This window comes from Macroventuria anomochaeta (genome assembly GCF_010093625.1).
Source record: "Macroventuria anomochaeta strain CBS 525.71 unplaced genomic scaffold BU25scaffold_51, whole genome shotgun sequence".
NCBI classification, from domain to species: Eukaryota; Fungi; Ascomycota; class Dothideomycetes; order Pleosporales; family Didymellaceae; genus Macroventuria; species Macroventuria anomochaeta.
This window is the reverse complement of record NW_022985412.1, coordinates 207926-225020: the sequence shown is the minus strand read 5'-3', so window position 1 is coordinate 225020 and position 17095 is coordinate 207926. Positions and strand designations below refer to the sequence as shown.

The 17095-nt window shown below is 54.0% G+C and overlaps 8 protein-coding genes across 8 annotated transcripts; 4 read left to right on the top strand and 4 right to left on the bottom strand.

Moving 5' to 3' along the window:
* Window positions 1-779: 779 nt before the first annotated feature.
* On the top strand, window positions 780-2698 carry BU25DRAFT_403904 (uncharacterized protein; the record flags this gene model as incomplete). Its single annotated transcript, XM_033705101.1, has 2 exons — window positions 780-858; window positions 912-2698. The coding sequence occupies 2 exons, from the start codon at window positions 780-782 to the stop codon at window positions 2696-2698; spliced, it is 1866 nt and encodes a 621-aa protein (XP_033556036.1).
* A 232-nt stretch (window positions 2699-2930) lies between these two features.
* Window positions 2931-3721, top strand: BU25DRAFT_415840 (ssDNA binding protein-like protein Ssb3). The gene is made up of 3 exons (XM_033707630.1): window positions 2931-3202; window positions 3316-3418; window positions 3508-3721. Exons 1-3 carry the CDS (start codon window positions 3053-3055, stop codon window positions 3576-3578), a joined length of 324 nt encoding a protein of 107 aa, XP_033556035.1. The 5' UTR covers window positions 2931-3052; the 3' UTR covers window positions 3579-3721.
* On the bottom strand, window positions 3697-6894 carry BU25DRAFT_403897 (uncharacterized protein). The gene is made up of 2 exons (XM_033705100.1): window positions 4490-6894; window positions 3697-4432 (listed from the first exon to the last, which is right to left on the bottom strand). The coding sequence occupies exons 1-2, from the start codon at window positions 6788-6790 to the stop codon at window positions 3833-3835; spliced, it is 2901 nt and encodes a 966-aa protein (XP_033556034.1). The 5' UTR covers window positions 6791-6894; the 3' UTR covers window positions 3697-3832.
* A 187-nt stretch (window positions 6895-7081) lies between these two features.
* On the top strand, window positions 7082-9767 carry BU25DRAFT_403894 (uncharacterized protein). The gene is made up of 2 exons (XM_033705099.1): window positions 7082-7307; window positions 7363-9767. Exons 1-2 carry the CDS (start codon window positions 7116-7118, stop codon window positions 9679-9681), a joined length of 2511 nt encoding a protein of 836 aa, XP_033556033.1. The 5' UTR covers window positions 7082-7115; the 3' UTR covers window positions 9682-9767.
* A 200-nt stretch (window positions 9768-9967) lies between these two features.
* On the bottom strand, window positions 9968-10273 carry BU25DRAFT_463428 (uncharacterized protein; the record flags this gene model as incomplete). Its single annotated transcript, XM_033710603.1, has 1 exon — window positions 9968-10273. The coding sequence occupies one exon, from the start codon at window positions 10271-10273 to the stop codon at window positions 9968-9970; it is 306 nt and encodes a 101-aa protein (XP_033556032.1).
* Window positions 10274-11317: 1044 nt separating this feature from the next.
* Window positions 11318-12070, bottom strand: BU25DRAFT_463427 (uncharacterized protein; the record flags this gene model as incomplete). Its single annotated transcript, XM_033710602.1, has 3 exons — window positions 11318-11435; window positions 11487-11794; window positions 11855-12070. The coding sequence occupies 3 exons, from the start codon at window positions 12068-12070 to the stop codon at window positions 11318-11320; spliced, it is 642 nt and encodes a 213-aa protein (XP_033556031.1).
* A 562-nt stretch (window positions 12071-12632) lies between these two features.
* BU25DRAFT_415835 (HET-domain-containing protein) lies at window positions 12633-15058 on the top strand. The gene has a single exon (XM_033707629.1). The coding sequence runs from the start codon at window positions 12817-12819 to the stop codon at window positions 14968-14970; it is 2154 nt and encodes a 717-aa protein (XP_033556030.1). The 5' UTR covers window positions 12633-12816; the 3' UTR covers window positions 14971-15058.
* Window positions 15059-16569: 1511 nt separating this feature from the next.
* Window positions 16570-16848, bottom strand: BU25DRAFT_353639 (uncharacterized protein; the record flags this gene model as incomplete). Its single annotated transcript, XM_033703467.1, is given in 2 exon segments — window positions 16570-16657; window positions 16673-16848. 2 exon segments carry the CDS (start codon window positions 16846-16848, stop codon window positions 16570-16572), a joined length of 264 nt encoding a protein of 87 aa, XP_033556029.1.
* Window positions 16849-17095: the final 247 nt, after the last annotated feature.

Genomic DNA, 17095 nt, shown 5'->3' with positions numbered 1-17095 from the left:
TGCGGCAATTAGCGCTTTCCCTTTCTATTGTCATCCCATAGCATAGCGAATCCAACTCTCTTCCACAACCACATGTTTAAAGTGTATCTGCCCAGCGGTTCAAGATCAACCTCCTGATGTCCTGTATAACAACAGCCCACGTTTCTGATCGACTGATCCATGTTGAAGTTGGTTGAACCCAGCGCGGCAGCCTTATCTCAACCTCGGCACGCTAAAAGATGGTTCCCGAGAAAATTCCAAGCGCATCAAACGTCAGAGCACGTCCAAACATGTCAAAGAATTCATGGCCACTCGCCACGACTACATTTGAATGAGGCTCCGCAATCCCTGCGGCCAATCGGGAAGAGTCGCCCACCTCGGCAGCGCTCCGTCACCGCGATGAACTATTTGCAGTCGCACACGCAACAGCGTCGAAGGCATGAAGATCCGCTGTGAATACACCGTCGAAGGCAAATCGGTCGCGATGAAGAGCCTCGTACGAGGTCGATACAGGGATGAACTTTGGCGATAGCAATTAGCTCGCTCAATTGTAATAGTTGCAAAGGATACAATGAGAACTAACCGGCCGATGACGTCGCCGCATCTAACAGCGTGAACATTGGGAAGCGCCGGATAGTACGGTAGGTGTGGTGCTCCAGGCACCATCGGCCAACTGGCGTATATAGGAGATGCGCCACGATCTACAGAAAGCAAAGTCCTTGACATGCACCGCGTTTTCACCAAAGTTACTCGATCTCACTTCTCATCCCGAAAATTCTTATCACCCTGGTTGACATCTTATGTCTTGGCAAGCACCAAAAGATTACCAGAAGCGCCCAGTCGCCATACTGGGCGCTGGGGTGCTTGGACGCCGAATTGGTACGTTGAACACGTGTAAGTGGTTGATGGAATTGCCCGCTGACATCACAAAGCATGCACATGGGCAGCCGGTGGGTATGAGGTCCAAGTCAGAGATCCAAGTACAGAGCAGCGCGCTCAATGCTTGCAATATGTCGCCGAGAATATCGCGACCTACAAGAACCTAACGACAGCGACAAGAGCTGGGGATGTTCAGGTCTTCGAAGACCTTGAGCACGCCGTAGCGAATGCGTGGCTCGTTATCGAAGCTGTTCCCGAGAGACTCGAGCTCAAGATCTCGACATTTGCAACACTCGAGCAAGTCGCGCCTGAAGACTGCATTCTTGCAACCAACTCCTCGTCTTACAAATCATCAGAGATGATCGGCAAGATCTCCGAAAACACAAAATGCCGGGTACTGAACACCCATTACTACATGCCTCCCGAGAACATGGTTGTTGAACTCATGACAGACGGGTTCACTGACAGCGCGATCTTCCCATTTTTGTCAGACCGATTCAAGGAGAGCGGCGCGAAGCCGTATGTTGCAAGGAAAGAATCGACAGGCTTCATCTTCAATCGCCTCTGGGCAGCAGTAAAGCGAGAGACCCTGACCATATTGTCTGAAGGCGTCAGCGATGCTGAGGAAATTGACAGTCTTTGGACAGAGATGTTCATCAAGGGAGGGGCAAAGCCATGTAAGACTATGGACCAAGTCGGTCTCGATACTGTGGCGTTCATCGAGGGTCATTACATCGCCGAGCGCGGACTGTCATCTACGCATACAACGGATTACCTCAAGGCGAACTATCTCGAGCAGGGTAAATTGGGCAATAAGTCTGACAAGGGCGGTTTGTATCCTCCAAAGAGTAAAGAAGCCTCCACCAACGAGGCGATCAACGGACCTGCCACAAACGGAAAGACATCTCCTTATCCAACGATCATCGTCCTCGATGCAGGCCTCTCAGCTTCAGAGCCTGGCAATGGAGCAGGCGAAATCCTGCAACTCAGCACCGACGGCTCTGCACCCAAGTCGATTGTCTCAGGCCAGGCACTCCCGGACGGCATTGCAATCGACCACTCCCGCTCACGCATGTTCTGGACATGCATGGGCGAACCAGGCGATGAAGACGGCGCCATCTACTCCGCCAACCTCGACGGCTCTGACCAGCACACCGTCATCGACTCGGGCAAGATCAACACTCCCAAGCAGATCTGTCTCGATACCTCTGCGCAGAAGATCTACTTCTGCGACCGCGAAGGCTGCACCGTATACCGCTGTTCCTATAGCGGCTCTGACCTCGAAGTCCTGGCCAAGAACGGCGGGACCGCATCCTACACATCCGGCCAAGCAAACGCAATGAACTGGTGCGTCGGCATCGCCGTCTCGCCATCACGCGGAAAGTTCTACTGGAGTCAAAAGGGTCCGTCGAAGGGAGGCCGTGGCAGGATATTCTGCGCCAACATCACCACGCCCGAAAGCAAGACGGCCGAGTCCCGCGAAGACATCAAATGCATTTTCTACGGGCTGCCTGAGCCGATCGATCTCGAAGTCGACGAACACAACAACCGCCTCTATTGGACTGATCGTGGTGAGCTGCCTTGGGGGAATACGTTGAGCAGGGTGGATTTGGACGATGAGGGTTTACCGGTTCTCGAGGATCCAGCGATCCTGCCGAGTAAGCTGGTTATTGCGAGGAGGTTCCATGAGGCTATTGGGCTGCAGGTTGATGCCAAGCGTAATCGTGTCTACGTGAGCGATCTCGGCGGGGGTGTGTATGTTTGTGACCTGGATGGGAAGAATAAGAGGACGATATACCAGGACGAGAAACGCGCGTTCACTGGGCTGGCGTTGCTTTAGAGAGCAGATACGTCTTGAACGGCGATTTGTAGATGGGCTTTTTTTTCTCTTGACTTCGCTGCAGCATGTTGCTACTCAATCCAAGTTCTGAAGACAAGACTTACCAGACGCAACACTTACACAAGATACTGTTGGTGACTTTGGAAAGTGGTACACGTGATGACGTTCCGCGCTAGCCCCACTTGCGCCTTGCACGCGACGCGTCTTCGCCTTCCCAAATCACCATCACCATCACCGTCCAGGCCGTGCACACAACCAACATCACTCAACGCCTCATCGCTTATCTTACACCTAGAAACTTCTTACGCTACACTTACTACCTTACGTTGACTCACAACGCAAAGTCTGCCAATAATGGACCACCCTCAGACACCACGCGTCCTGCAGCCCCACCTCTCGCAATTCCAGCACAGAATCGTCCGCGTCCTAGGCAAAGTCGTGCAGCTGCGCGGCGAGAACGCGATTATCGATGCTGGAGGCCAGATCGATGTCATCCTCAACCGGGTACGTATGCGTCTCTTCCTTTCATGTCCCTTCTTGCCGTTTTGAGACACGAGTTGGAGAAGGAGCGAAGGGCAGGACGGGCTGGTGTAAGGGCCATGTTGACGGGGTGCTAGGACGCACATCTCGCCGTCGGCCACGCAGTAGAGGTCATCGGCAAGGTGGATGGGAACCTCGCAATCAAAGTGCAGGCAGCGACGGACTTTGGGACCAGCATCGGTATGTACTATCCACTCTCCTCTTACCATGCCGGACCAGGGTTGAATCCTGATTTGCATCGAGTGATGCGTGCTGACGGGGCTTTGCAGACTTTAACGCCGCGAATGCAGTTGTAGAGGCGACACATCGACACAAGGAAATCTTTTACGATGACCAGTAAGAGACTTGGGGTGTGGGGATAAACGAAGTGTGGTCACGATTAGCGACACCATTGGGTCAAGTATTGGATGAGGTAGTCACAGACTATATGAAGCGTAATACGCATCTAAGTGTATTGTACATCTACGTATCTACGAACAAATGACCGAACCATGGTATTGAAGATCAAATACGCCGGTGCCAACATCATTTCTGAACGCCCTCGTTGCCATGCGTTGCTCACTAACACGCTTCATGGTCATGAAGACTCGGCCCTCAAAGCTTACTCCTCACAGCCTCCAACCGAAACTTGACTTCCTTCAGTTGTTTCGCAGTCGGTTTCCAATCCTCAAACATAGCCAGCAACTCTTCCACTTCATCACCCAGCTCTTTCTTCACGAATTCCTCTTCCAACAAGCCGCGCATCGCCCACGGCAGGAAATACGGATTCTGTGTCGCCGCAGTAGCAGGCGCCTCATAATCCTTCACTCTGAGCTTATACACATCCTGCTTCGCCACCGAGTTGTTGGCCAGCTTCTCGCCAACCACCGGTATGTTGATGCCCTGGAAGCTACTGCCACTGCCCGTACGCTGATGCGGCGGCACCGGCAGGGACGTAGTCTCAAGTGCATGTTGAACAGCAAGATGATACACCCTTGGATCCTCATAGACACGCGAGTGTCCTTCGCCGCCGTACAGGCTCCCCGCGAGCGCAGGGGAGAGTTCGCGGATCAGGCCGTGGTCGGGAAGCCCAAGGTTGCGCAGTTTGAGCACGAAGCCGACAAGGTGCGTGAGGAAGTCGGGCGCGTGGATGCGGCCATCGACGAAGGCGGCGCGGTAGATGTAGGGGTGCGAGAGGGTGGAGAAGGTCGATGACTGAGGGGCCCCGGTTAGCAGAGTGGTATTGAAGAGAGAGGGAGGGGGATGGTTTACTTCGAGCGAGACGAGCTGGTCGTCGATGCTGCCGACGTAGAGGATTCGTACGCCGAAGCGGAGCACCTCGTCCAGAGCGGCGAGGTACATTTGACTGACCAAGCTCTTGGGATCCGAGAACTCGAAAAGCTCGGCAGCTGTGGGGCCGAAGTATTTTGTCTTGTACTCGATGAAGGGGCCCATGTTGACTCCTGCCATCGCGCAGACGCCGATGCGTGTGGCGTTGACACAGCCAAACTGTATCAGCTTCGCGACCAACATCATCGCCACGGGCACACCCTGCGAGTGGCATGCAACGAGAATGAAGTCAGCTCCCTTGATGTGGTCGATCCAGTTAAGTAGCAGCTTCCACAATGTGTTCACCCTCTCAGCAATGAAGCCTTCGCCCTCCAAAGCAACCTGCTCAATCTCTGGACAGTACCCGCGAGCCTCGGACCACTCCTTGATAGCCGCAGCCGCAGCATTGGCAAAGCGTATCGATGTGCCTGTAGGCTGGCCCATGATTCTTTGAAAGATCGGGGCAGGGAAGAAGCCGTGGACACCTATGGCAACGGCTTTCTTTATCCGTGGTGGTGCCGGATTGATGTGCAGGTGAGGAGTCGCGGGCTCGCCGCCCAAAAAGTATTGGCGCACCTGCTTCCAGAAGCTCGGCTGCTGAGCGAGGCGGTATGTGGACTTGAACTCGGGGAGGATGAGGTTCGACGGCTCTTGCTTTGTTTTTGCCGCCTGCTTTGGTGCTGGCTGTGCGGCTGGAGCTGCTTGAGTGCGAGTCTGCTCCCGCTCTGGCGAAGATTTGGTGGGCGTAACCGGCGCGCTCGGCGTTGGTGTATCTGTCCCTGTTTCGCTGGAAAGATCCTGGGAGGTTGCCTTCTTCCTCGACCGCCCTCGGAGGGAGCCAAATGACTTTTTTACGATGGACTCTCTTGATCTCGGTGGCTGCTTCGCCGGTTCTGGTGCGTCCGTCTTGGGCTGCTCCTGCTCGTTGAACTGAGCCGCCTCTGGATGAGACTGTGATGGGGTATCGAAGACGGCCACTTCGCCAACATGCTTCTGCGCCTCGCCTTCCGCAGGCTTGTTCTCTGTGGCTGGCTCGCGATACCAGAAAGCCCACCCTGAGGCCTTGGCCTGTCCCTTTGGCGGTTTTGGTGCGGTCTCTGCGGGAGCAGCAGCAGGCAGCGGCGCTTCCGGCTGCACTGTTGGCGCTTCTGGCTGCACTGTGGGCTGTGTCTCTGTCGGGGGTTCTGTTGACTCTGGCGGCGGCGCTAACTCTGTGGCTTGGTCTGAGTACGTGTTCGGAGTGAAGAAGTCTTTGGCGGGTTGCTGCGGCGGAGGAGAGTTGGCTTGAACGTTCTGAGCACTGCTCCAAAGCCAGAACCACGAGCCACTTGCTGTGTTCCGCGTTGTCGGCTTGCCAGTCGCTGCCGGCGGATCTTTCGTCTCCGTGCTCTCCGAGGGCGCCATGTCAGCAGGTGCGTCGTCCTTCTTCACCACATCTGTGGCCTCACCACCTGCTAGTGCGCCGTCCAGCCCCTTCGTCGCTGCGTCTGGTTCCTCGGAAGGTGTAGGTCCAGGCAGTGGGGTGCTTGATGCCACTGCAACACTCTCTTGCCCCGCACTCTGAGCCTTCGCCGCGTCTGTGTACCCATCAGGCCGCGACCACCAGCTCGTCCATCCCCAAGTGCCTGCTACTTGTTGCGGCTGCGCGGGCTCGGGCGGCAGCGGGGCCTCGTCTCCGCGTGACGCTGTCTCTGGTGCAGGCGCCTCCTCAGCCCTCTTGGCTGGGGGGACCTCCGCTTCCTCCACCAAGCCGTCAGAGGAGGCGGTGATCTTGGTCGTCGATGTCGGCAGGGCGAGGCTCTTGCTCGACTTGCGATTGGTCAAAAACCTCACGGGGGAGTCGCTGTTGGGCTTCTTCGCGCCTTCCTTGGGCAGTTCAGATGTCGCGCCCCCGCTGACGCTGATGCCGATAGTCTCTTGCGCCGTCTCCACCACAGCCGGCGCCTTTGACCGCCAGCTGCCTGTGCCGCCCAGCCATCTCCGCCCACTCTTCGGTGTCTGTGTGCCTGCGGTCGTGGGCGTGGACGCGCCATCTGTTACTGCGGCAGGCTCAGACACAGGCTGGCTCGCAGCGGCCTCGTGCGGTACTGTGCTCGCCTCCAACGCGCCGGTGCTTGGCCCCGTGGTGCTGCTGGTGCTGCTGGTGCTGCTGGTGTTGCTGGTGCTGCTGGCGGCGGGGACCTCGGCAGTGCTGTCGTCGGCGGGCGCCGCGGCGTTTGGCTTGGACTTCTTGCGGGGCCTCATGGCTCTGGGAGCGCTGAGCAGGCAGTGCAGGCCTCAGGGCGGGTGTTGGAAAGTGCAGCGCATGTGAACCAGATTGCACGCTCCCCGTGAGCGGCTGAACGTGGATCAACAACGGTGACGCATGTCATTGCCCCGTGCGTCCTCAGAAGCCCAGCGCGACCGCGGCGGTGTGGCTTGCCGTGTGGCTTGCCTTGTGGCGCATGAACCCTCTCCTCTGCTAGTGGAAAAGTGGGGCAGGCCCACTTAACTTTTTCAGTCCCGCGAACTCGAACTCGAACTTTCACGCGACTGCCTCTCCGCCTCACCACCACGCCAAACCGCAGCCATGGCGATCCAGAAGAAGCACGGAAAGGGCCGTCTCGACAAATGGTACAAGCTCGCCAAGGAGAAGGGCTACCGTGCCCGTGCGGCTTTCAAGCTCATCCAGCTGAACAAAAAGTACAACTTCCTCGAGAAGAGCAAGGTCTTGATTGATCTTTGCGCCGCGCCTGGGTCATGGTGCCAGGTCGCGTCAGAGGTGCGCACACAGCGACGCGCGACACACACACGCAACACATCTAACACACTCGTAGGTCATGCCTGCGGGCGCGCTCATCGTCGGTGTCGATCTCGCCCCAATCAAGCCCATCCCACGATGCATCACCTTCCAGAGCGATATCACAACCGACAAGTGCCGCACAACCCTGCGCTCCCATCTGAAGCACATGAAGGCCGATGCCGTCATCCACGACGGTGCGCCCAACGTCGGTACGGCGTGGGTGCAGGACGCCTTCTCGCAGGCCGAGCTCGTGCTGCAGTCCATGAAGCTCGCAACCGAGTTCTTGGCCGAGGGCGGTACCTTCGTCACCAAGGTGTTCAGGTCCAAGGACTACAACGCTCTGCTCTGGTGCTTCCAGCAGCTCTTCATGAAGGTCGAGGCCACCAAGCCACCTTCCTCGCGTAACGTCTCGGCCGAAATCTTCGTCGTCTGCCGTGGCTACAAGGCACCCAAGAACCTCGACCCCAAATTCCTAGACGCCCGCTACGTCTTCGCGGAACTTGCCGATCCAACGCCCAACAACGAAGCCAAGGTCTTCAACCCTGAGAAGAAGAAGCGCAAGCGTGGTGGTTACGAGGAGGGCGACTGGACCCAGTTCCACGAGGCCACTGTGGCAGAGTTCATCGAAACACCCGACCCCATCGCTATGCTCGGTAGCCTGAACAGGCTCAGCTTCGAGCAGAAGGGCAACGGAGACATTGCAATTGCAACCATCGACAAGCTCCCAGAGACGACCAAGGAAGTGCGCAACTGCTGTGCTGACCTGAAGGTCCTCGGCCGAGCCGATTTCAAGCGACTACTTCGCTGGCGTCTGAAGGTCCGCGACACCTTCGGTTTCTCGAAGAAGCAGCTAGATGCTGCGGCCGCCAAGGAGGCTGAAGAGGCCAAGGAGGGCGAAGAGGTTGCCAAGATCGAGGACATGGACGAGGAGATGAAGCTGCAGGAAGAACTCGAGAGGCTCAAGGACAAGGACTCCAAGCAGAAGAAGAAGCAACGTCGCATCGAGAACGAACGCAAGCAAAAGGAGATCATCCGCATGCAGATGAACATGGCAACACCTTTCGACATCGGTATGGAGCAAGCTGGGCCGACCGGCGAAGATGCCATGTTCGCCCTCAAGGCCGTCGACAAGGACGGTGCCCTCTCCAAGATCGCCCGCGGCAAGATGGCGCAGGTTATCGAGAAAGAGAGGCAGGAGTCCAGCGAGGAGGAGTTGACAGACGACGAAGAAGGAGACAACCTCGAGCGATACCTTGACTCTCAATACGACGAGTACGTCGAACAAAAGTCCGCCCGCGACGCCAAATACCGTGCGAAGCGAGCAAGAGGTGACAACGAGGACGGCGAATGGAACGGCTTCTCAGACGGTGAGAAGGAGGAGAGCGACGATGAGGAGCTTGTCCAAGACGCAGACAGTGATCTTAGCAGTGATGAGGAAGAGGATGGGCCCAGGAAGTTGATCACAACTCTTGAGGCAGACGACGCCGCCGGTAGTGGCTTGACCAGACGAGCTCAACGCTTTTTCGATCAGGACATCTTCAAGGGCATCGACGGCCTCGACGATCTCGAGGACGATGAAGACAGCGGTATCGACGTCGAGGGCGAGGAGGACGTCAAGATGGAAGATGCGGAAGAGGCTACCGAAAAGCCTTCCAGATCAACCAAGAAGGCCACATTCGCCGAGCCCGCCCCCGAAGAGTGGTCGGACGATGACGACGACGACGACAAGATCGAGGAGGTAGCGCGCGACGAATCCCAATGGGAACTAGACGACATGCCCATGAAGAACGGCAAACCCGACATCGACATCATCACCGCCGAAGCCATGACCCTCGCGCACCAAATCGCCACAGGCAAAAAGACAAAACACGACCTCCTCGACGACTCCTTCAACCGCTACTCCCTGCGCGACGTCGACGGCCTGCCCGACTGGTTCCTCGACGACGAAAACAAGCACTCCAAGCTCCAGCGCCCGACTACCGCGGCCGCCGCAGCCGCCATCAAAGAGAAGATGCGCGCCCTCAACGCCCGGCCGATCAAGAAGGTCCGCGAGGCCCAGGCGAGGAAGAAGTTCAAGGCCGCCCAGCGCCTCGAGAAGCTCAAGAAGAAGAGCGCGATGTTGGCAGATGAGGAGGGGATGACGGAGAAGGAGAAGGCGCAGAGTATTGCAAGGTTGATGAGCCGTGCGAGCAAGAAGAAGCCAAAGGGCAAGGTCAGTGTTGTTGTTGCCAGGGGTGGTAACAATGGTATCAAGGGAAGGCCGAAGGGTACGAAGGGTAAGTATAAGATGGTGGATGCGAGGTTGAAGAAGGATGTCAGGGGTGAGAAGAGGGCGGCGAAGAAGAGGAAGTGAGCAACCATTAGGGATTATGAGAGGTTGTGGTAGTGCAAGATGGATGTGCATTGCTTGGCGTTTGATATCTTGAAAATATATGGAGTTCTGATGCTTGAAAATGCGCTGTCCGTCCAAACCTTTGCTTGCTCGAATCCATCCGCGCCTGACTGGTCCCAGCTCTCCACTTCGTCGTGGCTCTCGCAACTCCACTTGTCCCCTCCCTTCACACCAAACAACCAGCCATGCGCGCACAAGACCACTGGTTCCATACGCCCACGCCGTAGCTGTTACAGCTTGAAGCTGTCTATCGAGACGACTCAGGGCTCGAGCTGGAGCTGGAGGTCGAAGTAGAGCCCGTACTGCCGTTCGAGCCTCCGTTCGAAGTGCCGTTGGATGCAGCGGTTTGGCCGGTCATCTTAGGTCCTAGGCCTGCGGTAAAAGCGAGAGGGACCATATCGGCTTGAATGATAGTGGGTGTAGAGAGGGCGTTTGGCGGTAACGAGGAGGGCGACAGTGGTTGGGCAGCGATCACGGTTTGGTGCTTTCGTATCGTAGGCGACGAAGTGACTGTCTGTGAGCGAAACAAGGCTTGTTGCTTATGGTTCTTCATCGTCCTGGCCCTCAATGGGTTTTATACATGTTTCTTTGGTGCTGCCGCCCTTCCTATCCATCTCACACTCCATATCGAGCACAGTTGGTCTTATCATCGATACTTTCCGCTTCAAGCAAGAATGAAGCATGACTTTGTCGTCCACCAATACAACCTCGCGACAGCTCGTGGATTTCCTGATACGGTGATTGTGCTTCAGGACCATTTTCGGAAGCCTCAGCTGGACGAGGTGGGTAGTCTCAGTTTTGCTCCAATAGCCGTTGAGTTCGCCGCCAAGATTGAGGCTGATAGCTGTAGCAAGCAAAACTTGGCCGTGGCGATTACTGAATGCGGCCGCTCTAGCCGCATTTGGTAATTGCGGTGTTCGCCTCACAGCAGGTCGCGAATCGGTTACTTCCGAGGTAAAAGGGTCGACGACTTCATGGACATCCATCGATGTTGCTACTTCTTAATATCTACGTATGTCTTCCCACCTCTCCCACGAAGCACGGATGTTCACCACCGTCTCATCTCGAATGGATGATGAATGATGGAAGTGGTACATAGTTTCGTATTGCATTCAAATGTACATAGGTTAAAAGATTGCTCTAGTTCGCATATCTTAAACAAGACATCGAGAAAGTCGGTTTTGTATTGGAAGAAAGCATATAGACTGCCGAACTGATCACACCGTAGTAACTTCGAGTCTTACAAAGAAGAAAGCGATACCACTGACTGGCTTACAAATACTAATGGTCGGCCGCTTGTGCAACGGGGTTTCAAGGAGTCTTCACTTTGGAAAAGGAAAGAGGTTTCTTCCTACTCTTTTGAGCGAAGAGCATCATGCAATAGTACACGCAAAGCTAAGTTTAAAGGCAGGTGTCAAGACAGGCAAAAAGGTGACGAGTCAGATCGTAAGGTAGCTACAGGGAATTACTAATTGCAGGCACTAATGACGATCAAAGGACGACTGTGAAGTTGATTGCTCCGACTATCCCTCTTACTGTAATTACGCAGCACCTTTCTTTAATGACCGTTCACGAACCGCCAGAGATTCCTATCTAACTATGCCTGCTTGCCTACGTCGGGCCTGGGGCTCAGCGGCTCGTCTTTGATGATACGTCTGTGACGACTGTTTTGCGCATGCAACCAATCCATGACACACGCCCACACTGCCGCAGCTCTATTCGGTATCAGTGATGCTCGAACCGTTATCATGACAGCTTGCACTCACGCTGCGAGACCTGCGAAAGCGGCAGTCGCGCCTTGGCCTGCTCGTCGATCAGCGGCGCTGGAGGCCACCTTCCTCGCCAAATCAGTATCATTCTGTGGTGTTGAGCTGGCGTCGGCCGCCAATCGTGCAAGCGTCGCCATCAACGCTATGCAAGCGACGGAATAGACAGCATTCCCAGCAACGGCAACAATGCACGCCGCCTTCTCGACCTCATAACGTAGACGCACTGTCGACATGGGCAAAGCGTCGCGCTCCAGGACGAGCAGCGTGACAAAGAGGATCGCATTCCACGCTGTACCGAAGATTGCCTGTTACAGCAGATGAGTTTAGCAAAGCACAGGAAATGAGGAAAAGTAAGAACTACGTACCACTTGGTAGGTGATACTAAAGGTCGAGACCGCCGGACTAAACTGTGTAAATGTACTTGTAGAAGCGTCTCCAGCACTCGTTTCAGTACGAACAAGGTTATTAGTCCATAGCAGGGTACATAGGAAGCCGGCGGTGAAGAGTAGAACTGCAAACAAAATAGACGCGCTATGTGAATACTGCCATAACGTCTTGCGGCCAATGGAGAAGCCGACCATGATGTTGAACTTCACGTGCTTTTAATCTGAAATCAAGATGAAAGATGACTGAAGTTGGAAAGGAAGCGCGAGTGGTAGAGCTTATCTGGACTTATACCTTCACACGGCGCGAAAGGCTTGGGTTGCAGCCATGACACTGGTGTGCATCCCTTACCGGTAAACACAACTCGAGGTCTGCGCACTTGTTGGATGCCTAAACAACATATCAGCTTTCTGCTTGGCGATTCTGAAGAATCCGTCCAATTGTGCCACGCGTGACAGGGTGTATGATGGGATGCATCAGGTGGTGCGCGAAAAGAGTAAGCAAATCGCCGCTGGGACCAATCTACCTTGGGCGTTGCAATGTCTGCATATGGCTGATTCAGCGCGGACCCAGACTGCCTTTGGAAATTCTGGGGTCCAAAATCAGACGGAGGGCATTGGCCCTCGCCGTGTACCTCTTGGCAATTGTGCGCTTACGCAGATCCATAGCGCTGAGCCTTCATTCTCATTGGTACGCATGCAAGTTGCCCTCTACGCTGCTGCGTCAGTGGCCTTCCATTTCTCTACACACAAAATGCTGATCGGTGACTTCTCTTGCTGTCTGATGGTCAGCAAACTGGGTTTTTACGAAGATCACGCCATGGCTTCAGCATCACATGCGTTCTGTGCCACCTTGCAATCACCGCAGACGTCACAAGGCTAAGCAAACAAAATGATATGACTTCCCATGTCAAGACCTGGGGACGTTCCCGCAAGGCTGAAACATGCCTCTACTCCGCAGTCTCCTCTCCCGACATACAGACAGCGAGGGCAAGTTGAGTGCGAAGCTGCCAAAGTCGCCAAAGTCGCCCAAATCCCCCAAGTCTCCAAAATCTCCCAGGTCTCCTAAGTCTCCTAGACCCTTGACGTTCACGGAACGGAATCCTGACTATCTCAACCAATGCGTGGGCTGCAACAAGGTCGAGGACCTGATAAGGTGGAACATTGAACAGCAGAAGAATGGCGGAGACAGAGTGCCGTGGACTCTCTTACACAACAGCTTCGATGAGCTAGACAAATGCGCCACCAAGTGCGAGATCTGCCGCGTGTTCCGACAATCACTTCTCCTGGAGGAAGTCACTTTTGACGGGGTAAAGAAAATCCAAGACGCGCAAGGCGAGGTGATTGTGCGCTGGCAAGAGACGACTGCTACAGACGGCGCACCCAGCACCTTCTTGACAGTAGAGGTCGAAGACGGGCCCGGACGTGCTGGAGTGGTGAATTGCAACAGTCAAAGTGAAGTTGCACACCTTGCGCTACACGCCGATGGTCGCGAAACAGCTGTGATTGAGCAGGCCAAGGAATGGATGAATGTTTGCCTCAACAACCACATCGGACAGTGCGACAACTTGAAGTTTAGCAGCGAGAGTCCCCAGCTGCTGATCGAGATTCTTTCGCCCGAATCCATACGGCTATGCGAGAACCAGTCGAGCGAATATGTAGCACTGAGTTATTGCTGGGGTAATCCACAAACCCTATCACAAGCTGAACTGGATGAGGTGGAGCGAGGAAAGACTTTTACAACGAATCTGGATCGCCGTCATCAGCCATTTCGCATTGACGACCTCCCTACCACTGTGCGCGATGCGCTTTACATTGTTCATGCGATGGGTATCCGCTATGCCTGGATCGATACTCTGTGTATCGTTCAGGACAAACCCGAAGGCGTGGCCACAATGCACAAGGTCTATTCCAATGCGCTCTTCACGTTATGTGCCTGCGCTACAACTCGGGCCACGGCAAAGTTGCTCGACCGGCGCGAGGCATGGACCCAAAGGACAGAGCCATGTCGACTCGGCGGACAATGGCTGACGACATCGGACATGTCTTTGAATGAGTTGCGCTTGAGGTCGCCGCTCGCAGAACGCGCTTGGACACTTCAAGAGGAAAGGTTGAGCCCTCGAATGCTGTACGTTTCTAGCAGCAGGTTTCATTGGTCTTGTGCCAGGAGCCATGAGATGGAACTGAAGCCCACATACGAACAAAAAGTCACCAAGCTGCACAGACCAGTGTACGCGGCATCAGACCGCAATACCCAGATGCCGGTAGCGCAGGAGTTCCTGCTGGCCTGTCATTCTGGCACAAGCGACCTACACGCGTTCTGGGCGGACATTGTGAAGTCGTATGCGTTGCGAAACATGACTAATTTGAAAGATCGATTGACGGCCTTGTCTGGTCTGGCCGCAAAGTATCTAAGTGCGAGTAGCCTTGACGAATATCTGGCCGGTATTTGGGCGAAAAATCTGCCAGAAGGACTCGTGTGGAAAGTAGAACAAGCGGTCGATATTGATGGCAACAAAGTCGATCCCATGGCACCAAAGTGGCCGTCATGGTCATGGGCTGCGCTTCCGCTGCACACTGCGATTGGAACGGATGCCAAAAGTGCACGATCGGCCTCTTTCCAAAGAATTGCTGATGACGACATCAGAACGCCGGGAGTTCGAGTTGACGTGGAGAATGCTGTCAAACAGGGAGAACATACCAAGGAGATTTGCGTGACAGGTCGCATGCGCGCACTATGGAAGCCGTCTTCTTGCCGCATTGACTGGTCGAGTGTCAGCAGGGTAGTGGAAGGGGAGGAAAGGTTCACTTTTGCGACTAATCCCGAACAGGACATGCATGCCATACAATCTGTATCTGGTCGCGTTCTGGTGTACGAGGATCGAAAAAAAGAAGTTGTCGGTCAGCTTGACTTTCTGCATGACGTCAGAAGAGTGCAATCGGGTCAGGTGGAGTTGTTGGCTCTTGAGATAGGGGAAACAACTATGCTCTTGTTGGAGAACTGTGGCGAGGGGATTTACCGGCGGGTTGGAGCTGCATGGGACGTTCGTAAGGACTTCGTTGCATTTGCGGTATGCGAGGTCTTAATTTTGCGATAGATAGGAATATCTATGCTTCGTCAGAACTGAGCTCAATGTCCCCTATTGACACTATTTCCACACTTGGGAACAATCAAGTATACTTGCAAATCTTGAAATTTTTTCAATCAAATCTCCAAATCAAGCAAGTCAAGTCCGTCCACACAAAATTGGGTACAAATCAAGTCTCAGTGCCAGATTTGATTTGGAGATTTGAAAGATTCGGATGGATTTGATCATTGCCATGGTGTTGTGGGTGGGTTGAGGCGTGCCGTGCAAGGTGCTGAAGGAGTCTGATTCTGCAGTACGCCCCAAGCGTGCGCGGAAGCCTACCCAACGTGCGTTGGAGCGCGATGGTACCCCTCTAGGCACCGCCAGCTAGCCCATAGATCTGCCCAATACACAGCTAAGAAGAAAAGCGTTGCAAAGACCCGATGGTATTCACCATCCAACGTTCAAGAAGCACGGATACAACTTTGCATCAACAAACAAGAAGCAGCCAATGAAAAGGTCAGAAAAGCAGATTCAAAGAAGCCGAAGGAAGACAACAAGATACTTAAGGAGAAGCTTGACGCTGAGAAGGCTGAGGCTCGAGAAAAGTCAAAGGAAGAGCGTGCTAGACTGAAGGAGATGAAGGCTCAACATGCAGCCAAACACAAGGCAGAACAGCAGCGTCGGAAGGAAGCTCGCGACTCTCAAAAAGCATCACAGCCTGCTCAAAAAGGTAATCGTAAGGTATCACAGAAAGCAGCACCAAAAAAGAAGCAGGATCGTGGTGATGCGGTTGCGCATAGTGGTGCTGTGGCTGCAAGCCTGCCCTGGGAGGCACCCAGTAAACTCACGCGCAGCGGCCGTACCTCCACATTGCCACAGCGATTTATATAGCAGAAAATAATTAAAAGCATAAGAATAGTACAACACCAGCAAATCTTGTGATAGTACCATTTGTACGTTGTTGTGCAGCTTTAATTGTTGTGTGGTCTTTGGGGTGATTCTCGCGCATCTCGCGACTGCGCGCATCTCGTGCACGGGCACGGTAGAGCGTAAGATTTTTCGGCATGGTAAACGTAGCTCAATGAAATTATAAACAGAGAGCTCTATGTTCAGCTACTCATTGCTTGCGTCTGTGGGTGAAATTGTGATGACGTGTGGAAAATGCGGCTCATCAACTGTGTGAGCTTGTGTTATGAGATAACTATTATACTAGCATGACTCCAAATGTCGCCTCCAACGATGATACAGTGCGTATTGTTGAAGCCGCTTACTTGTCACATGTTCTTCAGCAGGCCTTCGTAAAAGATTATACGCGTGTTGGCAGGGACTATGGAGTTCTGAATTGTGAACGTTGGATCGATGATGGTTTACCATTTCATTGTCTTTGTAGTGAGTATATCTGTTGCAGTGTATGTAATCTTTAGGACCAGAGGGTCAGAAAGGTCGGTCTCTTTGTATCGCTGCGAGGCCGCGATAACATTCAACGTGGAATAACTGGAGCAATAACGTACTGTACAAGCGAGTCGCGCATACAAGCGAGTCGCGCACCCCACCAACTTTGCCCACCTCTTTGAGCGTATAACTCAACCACGATATAAAGCAGTATATAGATATCAATATGGTAGATTAAGCAGTGTCTACATTATCCTTTTTACATGTCCGTGGGTTGTGCCCAGGCTCTCTGCACTTTGTACAGCGTGCCAGAGCCTGGCGGCTTAGGCCCGGTCACTCTCCACCTTGACGCTCTTCACAAGCAATCTGCTGATCAGCCTCACGTTGAGCAATTATATCCTCTCCAGCTCTCTTTGTTAAGACTCCTTGCTTCTGTATACGCCTTTTCTTATGCTGCTTTCGCTTTGACGCTGCATCGTTGGCTCTCTCAAGGCTAGTAATCCAATCGCGCATAAGTGTTGAAGTCGTACTTTAAGCAAAGCTCGTAAGCACTATTTGATTGGTTCTCGAGGATGAACTCTGGTTCTGGAACAGTAGGGGTAAGTTGCCTGGGTGAAACACCTAACGACGGCTTGGGGTAACGATGAGTAGTACAGGCAATCTGTCTAGCTCGAAGGTTGGTTGAGATCCAATGACAAACTTAATTGACGAGGTTGAACACAAACCATAAGGGTTGTGTTCCTACACATATATATACAGT